The 5,473-nt window shown below is 45.8% G+C and overlaps 3 protein-coding genes across 3 annotated transcripts; all 3 read right to left on the bottom strand.

The window, feature by feature from the left end:
* Positions 1-565: 565 nt before the first annotated feature.
* Positions 566-1,366, bottom strand: LOC108766501 (uncharacterized). The gene is made up of 2 exons (XM_018515833.1): positions 1,213-1,366; positions 566-1,089 (listed from the first exon to the last, which is right to left on the bottom strand). Exons 1-2 carry the CDS (start codon positions 1,364-1,366, stop codon positions 566-568), a joined length of 678 nt encoding a protein of 225 aa, XP_018371335.1.
* A 1,489-nt stretch (positions 1,367-2,855) lies between these two features.
* On the bottom strand, positions 2,856-4,504 carry LOC108766500 (RNA-directed DNA polymerase from mobile element jockey). The gene is made up of 2 exons (XM_018515832.1): positions 4,494-4,504; positions 2,856-4,176 (listed from the first exon to the last, which is right to left on the bottom strand). The coding sequence occupies exons 1-2, from the start codon at positions 4,502-4,504 to the stop codon at positions 2,856-2,858; spliced, it is 1,332 nt and encodes a 443-aa protein (XP_018371334.1).
* LOC108766506 (uncharacterized) lies at positions 4,433-5,430 on the bottom strand. The gene is made up of 2 exons (XM_018515838.1): positions 5,256-5,430; positions 4,433-5,135 (listed from the first exon to the last, which is right to left on the bottom strand). Exons 1-2 carry the CDS (start codon positions 5,407-5,409, stop codon positions 4,525-4,527), a joined length of 765 nt encoding a protein of 254 aa, XP_018371340.1. The 5' UTR covers positions 5,410-5,430; the 3' UTR covers positions 4,433-4,524.
* Positions 5,431-5,473: the final 43 nt, after the last annotated feature.

Here is a 5,473-nt window from a genome sequence, read left to right as displayed (position 1 = left end):
CCGTAATCAATCAGGATTACCCCCCGTCTGCCACGGACCCTTTCTCTCGTCTCTTTCGACCATTTTGACTACGTTTACACGATTTACGTCGAAGTTATAACATCGATGTTATGAAACTGGCCAATCATAATTATTCCTCTGAAGAATGGAATGACTGTGATTGGGCAGTTACATAACATCGATGTTATAACTTCGGCGTAATAGCCCAGACACAAGCTTTTGCATAACTCATAACGCATAGTGCATAAGCGAATCAACTAATCAGAAGCTTTCCTTTCCTCTCATTCCATGGAAAAGAAGAATTTCGATTGGTTGATTCCATTATGTATTTATGCGTTATGCAAGAGTGTGTGCTTCTTCTTCTTCCTAATATTTGGCCAGGCAGCCAACCAGGCTGAAACTAGGCCATTGAGGTCTGCATATCTGGTTGTTAAACGTTAAAAGGTTGCCGACTTGTTGTGATGACGCGCAATCTCGATATCCCCCCCCATCACCAGACGCCTGCTACCACCCAACGGTGAGTCGCGCGCCAAAGGAGAAGGGAAGGGGAAAAAATATAGAATAGCTAAAAGAAAAGCTCGTTGGCCTTCATGAATGCCAAGAGCAGGCGACATAGTTTGGGAGAAGGGGAACGAAGGACCGGGAGGAGGTTCGGGGAAAGATCAGGGAATTTCTGCGCTATGTAATTTCTTATAGGAGATGAATTAGAATTGAAGGTTTCGCAATGAAATATGAGGTGATTGATTGATTGTCGGGGATCACCACAGGGACATGCAGGAGACTCCACCATGTTGACCCTATGGAGGCTTTCGTTGACGTTTATATGATTTGACCTCAGACGGTTAATCATTACAATTTCGTTTCTTGATAAGTTGGCTCCATGGAACCATGTTTTATTAGATGAAGCGTTATAAAAATTTTCATAGTACAGAGTGCCTTTGGATTTGGAAATGATCTTCATGCTTTCTTCGGATTGTCTTTTTGCTTGTTCGGTAGATTCCGTGAGAAGGTCCTCATAAGGGATCTTGAAGGGGGGTTTGTATCCCTCTATGGCTGCTTGTTTGGCCGCAGCATCTGCAGATTCGTTGCCTGGGATCCCGACGTGAGCAGGCACCCAGAAAAATATAATTTCCTTATGTTGCTTGGTAATGTTAAGATAAGCTTGTTTGATGTAATAGATTATGTAGTTACGATGGGCCCTAGTGGAGTTACTGAGTGCCTCCAATGCACTTTCGGAATCTGAAAAGATGATGTTCTTCTTAGTGTTAAGATCTCCGATTAGCTGGATGGCTTGAAGGATGGCCCATAGTTCCGCCGAAAAAACTGAAGTTTCAGGAGGTAATTTATGCTTTACTGTTCCCTCCATATCAGGCGTGAAAACCGCTGCTCCACCGCGCCGTCTAGATTCTTTGATCCGTCAGTGTACCAGGAGACGGCGTTTTGTCTGTAATTAAAGGATTTGTGATAGAAATCCGCCTTAATCAAGCTAGGGTTATCCTTCTTGTTACAGCCCTTTAAGTCGTTGATGTAATTTATTTGTAGAGTAAGGACCTCGTAGGAGTGCCAGAAAGCGGGTGGGTAGGTGGATCGATGGATAATGCTCTTTTCTCCACGACTAGTTACATAATGCTTGAATAATCTGGATTTGCTGATGGCGTCGATCCTACAGTTCCTTCTGGTAACCGCTATCTCCATCTCCTCCAGGGAACGGTAGACCAAGCTGAACCTACTTGCCATGGCCTTGTAAATGAATCTTGAAGTATTTAGATTGAGCCTAATGTCAAAGCTGATTTCTTTTGCTTCAGCTAACATAACATTGATCGGCGTAGAAATGCGATATCCCATAGCTCCCCTAATCACTCTATACTGCAAACGCACCAGTTTGAGATAATTCGGCGAAGAAGAGGACCAAGTGAAATAGCGACACCCATATTCAACCGCACTATGAAAGGTGGATCTATACAGAGTGAGCAGAAGACTCGGATGGGAGCCCCAGGTAACACCCGACAAGGTAACCATGATGCGAGAGATTTTTTTGCCTTTTTCAATGAGGTATTTAAGATGGTGGCCACCCTTAAGGCTGGAATCCAGAATAACCCCCAAGAAGCGCTGAAAATGAACTCTAGGGACCTGATTCTCATTAATTACTAATTTTGATGAAGTTTTTTTTCCGGGTCCTTGTGAAAAGCAAATCCAGCTAGACTTGTCCGGGGATAATTCCAGATTTCTATATTTAAGATATTCGTACAGTGTGTTGAGTGAAACCTGAACCGACTCAGCAGCAATCTCCGGTCCCTATGTGTGGAGTAGAGCACCACGTCATCGGCGTATTGCAGAAATCGAGTGTCAGGATGCAAATGCTGGCCTAAATTCCTGAGATAGATGTCAAATAGCAGAGGGCTCAGAGTCGAACCTTGTGGGGTGCCTTTGTATGCCGTATAAGGTCCTTGAGATTCACCGTCGACTACAAAAAATATGGTTCTGATGCTAATCAGGTTCTCCACAAATTTCCTGAAGAGAGCTGGAACTCCTATATCTTTCAGATCCTCCAAAAGAATATACGGATCCACGTTGTCGAACGCACTTGTAATGTCCAAAAAGGCCGCGACCGTGACGGAATGTTCGTAGAAGCCAGTTCTGATTGCTGTTGTAAGAGCGGCTAGGTTGTCATCGCAGCTCCTGAAAGGCCTGAAGCCAGCCTGAGCCTGAGGAAGAATCGGGTTAGATTCCACAAACCATCTCAGCCTCTGATAAAGAATTCGCTCCATAAGTTTGCAGACACACGACATAAGCGAAATGGGTCTAACCGCCTTATTGCCAGGCTTAGGTATGAGTATAACCAGCGAGATTTTCCATTAGTCTGGAAATGTTCCCCGGGAAAAGATTTCGTTGAACATAGATAACAAATACGTCTCGTGTTCCATGGGCAGTTGATCCAGCATCTCGTAGCAAATTTGGTCCAGTCTGGGCGCGGAGTTTTTTCTGGAAGAGATTTTTGCTCTCCGGTATTCGCTCATGGTCAGGGGGTCGTCCAGCCCAGTATGTGTACTTGTGTTTTTCTCGTCCTCCGATTTCATGTCTGTCAAGGTTTTGGATCTATTGCAAAAGGACGACGGAGGACACAGTTTAGAGATAGCTTCCAAGGCAATTCGTGTGTGTTCTTGCTGCGGGGAGTCCTGTTGTGACGCTCTCCTCTTGAAACTTTTAATCAAGGCCCAAATCTGACTGGTAGGAGTCCTTGCGTTGAAACCATTCACAAGGTTGCGCCATCCTCTTCTCTTTTGTTCTAGGAGTACCCTGGCGCAATTCAAGCGAGCCCTGCGAAATTCTTGATGATTCTCCTCGGAGGGGGCGGACAGGAACTCTCTAATGGCCTTCTTTCTATCGCGAACCGCTTTGGAGCAGATCTCATTCCACCAAGGTGGAATGAGATCTGCTAATTTTTTTATTTGTACAGAGGTGCGTGGGAGGCGCTTGCTCTCTGGGAGGAAGCTCCTGGCCGCCTCAAGGATATTGTTAGTAAAAGCGTCATAGCGACCTAATAAATCATCCCCAACTTGAGCGGGAAGATCCTTAGTGGTAGAGAGCAAGATCCGAAACAGATCCTGACACATTTCTTTAGATACTGGAATTTTATAATAAAATTTTTTTTTAAAGCAAGCTTGAATACCGATTGTCGTGATAACGGGAAAGTGGTCACTACCGAGAGTATCGGAGTTTGTTTTGGTGCTACACAGAGGTGCCAAGGAGGGAGACGCCAGAACTAGATCTATAGTTGAAGTAGCGGCTGATGAGGTTCTCACAAAGGTTGGCGCTTTATCATTGAGTATGAACATGTCATATTCTCCAATGATCTGGTGAAGGGTCCTTCCCGAATTAGAATATGTCCTAGAGCCCCATGCCGGGTGATGAGCATTGAGATCTCCCAGGATGATAAGGTTCTTGTAACCTTGCAGGCTATTGAGTAGAGATCTGAAGAAGGAAGCGGGAGTTCTTTGCCCGGGGTGTCGGTAGACATTGACGATAATCACCGGTTCGGAAGTCAGGCATTCAATTCTGACCACGTTGAATTCTACTGATGGGTGTTCAGTATTCTGAAGGACAACGAGCTCAGACTTGATATCCGCTCTTACTAGTGTGCATAAATCTCGGTCTCCTGGATGAGTTATATCTTTCCTATATGCGTTAAAACCTTTGATATTGAAAGCATTATTGTTTTTAAGCAAGGTTTCTTGGATGCATAGAACGTGATAATCCTTTGCTATTGAAAGCAGTGAGGGAAGTCCACTTCTAATTCCATAACTATTCCATTGAAAAATGCTGAAATGTTTGTGAGATGCGCTGTTCCTCGGAGCTGCGCCCCTGCCACCCCCGCGGCGCCGGCAAGCCGGCGAGGGAGGCGGCGATACCGCCACCGGTTCTCAATCCGCCAAGCCGCCGCGCGACAGCGGCGAAGACAAGGGACCACGCAGGCTACGCGGGATGTCACTAGCCTGATTGGCATTATTGCGTGAAGTGTGTGATTTAGTTCCGAAAATTGTAATTGCAATCCGATTCATAATCGTAATCGAATGCAGAGTCTTGCTGCTGTTCGAACCTGTTGTTATAATCGTTGATGACATGGGGGGTTCCGGGAGAATCTCTCGCCTCTCTCTCAGGCTGAGAAGCGAAGGAAGAAGATTGGAAAAAGTATTTGCCAAGAATTTTGAGGAGCCTAAAAATGTCGCTAAGAGCGCCGGTGAAGTTGTTATTCTGGAAGTGTGAAAAGATTCCAGTTGCCATGGCAAGCAACTCAGCAAAATCCAGCTCGTCTTTCGCCTTACCTGCGTACGTACCTCGAGGTTCTGACCATTTGGAGGAGTAATTAGAGAAGGCTACGCCGTTACCGGACTTGTACGAGGCTCGACCGTTAGCCTCGATGAGAACCCGACGGTGAGCCCCGTCGTCATAGCCACCTTGAAGCGTGCTGGGTTGAGTCACGTATCTGTGAGATGTGGGCGCCGATGCTGACGTCGTCGTCGGCGTATTCCCTCTGCGGTAGATCTGCTTGTTTCTTTGTGACTGTGGTTGTGATTGACTCTGAGATTTTAGGATTTCAGCATGTGAGCGATGCACGTTTTCAGGTTCTTCATTACCTAGAAGTTTAAATCTGTTAGAGTTTTCGAAGTAAGCCTCCTTACCGCGAGGGAGATTGGGAAAGTTGTTCGTGTTATTTCTCAGTGATGCGTTGGAAGGTGAAGAAGAGGGTTTCCAACCTTTTTCAACCCATATTCTTGCATCCGCTATGGAAATATTTTCCACAGCTGCGAGGCTGACTATAGTGCGTTGCTTAACAATCATTGGACAGTTTTGATTGTTGGCCCAGTGGTCACCTTGGCAATTGATGCATCTGGGGCTCTCCCCCTGCATACGACACGGCTGATCTGCATTGTTATCATCGCTGCTGTCGTGCTTGTCTTCACCACAATGCAAA

The sequence above is a fragment of the Trachymyrmex cornetzi genome, unplaced genomic scaffold (assembly GCF_001594075.2).
Source record: "Trachymyrmex cornetzi isolate Tcor2-1 unplaced genomic scaffold, Tcor1.1 scaffold6, whole genome shotgun sequence".
NCBI classification, from domain to species: Eukaryota; Metazoa; Arthropoda; class Insecta; order Hymenoptera; family Formicidae; genus Trachymyrmex; species Trachymyrmex cornetzi.
This window is presented reverse-complemented; position numbering and strand designations above follow the sequence as displayed.

Excerpts from the sequence above, each read along its gene's own strand:
- LOC108766501 (XM_018515833.1), bottom strand. The coding sequence starts at position 1,366 with ATGGAGGGAACAGTAAAGCATAAATTACCTCCTGAAACTTCAGTTTTT. Across the intron at positions 1,090-1,212 it reads AAGTGCATTGGAGGCACTCA|GCAACGAATCTGCAGATGCT; the intron begins GTAACTCCACTA and ends TCGGGATCCCAG.
- LOC108766506 (XM_018515838.1), bottom strand. The coding sequence starts at position 5,409 with ATGCAGGGGGAGAGCCCCAGATGCATCAATTGCCAAGGTGACCACTGG. Across the intron at positions 5,136-5,255 it reads AAGAATATGGGTTGAAAAAG|GTAATGAAGAACCTGAAAAC; the intron begins GTTGGAAACCCT and ends TTAAACTTCTAG.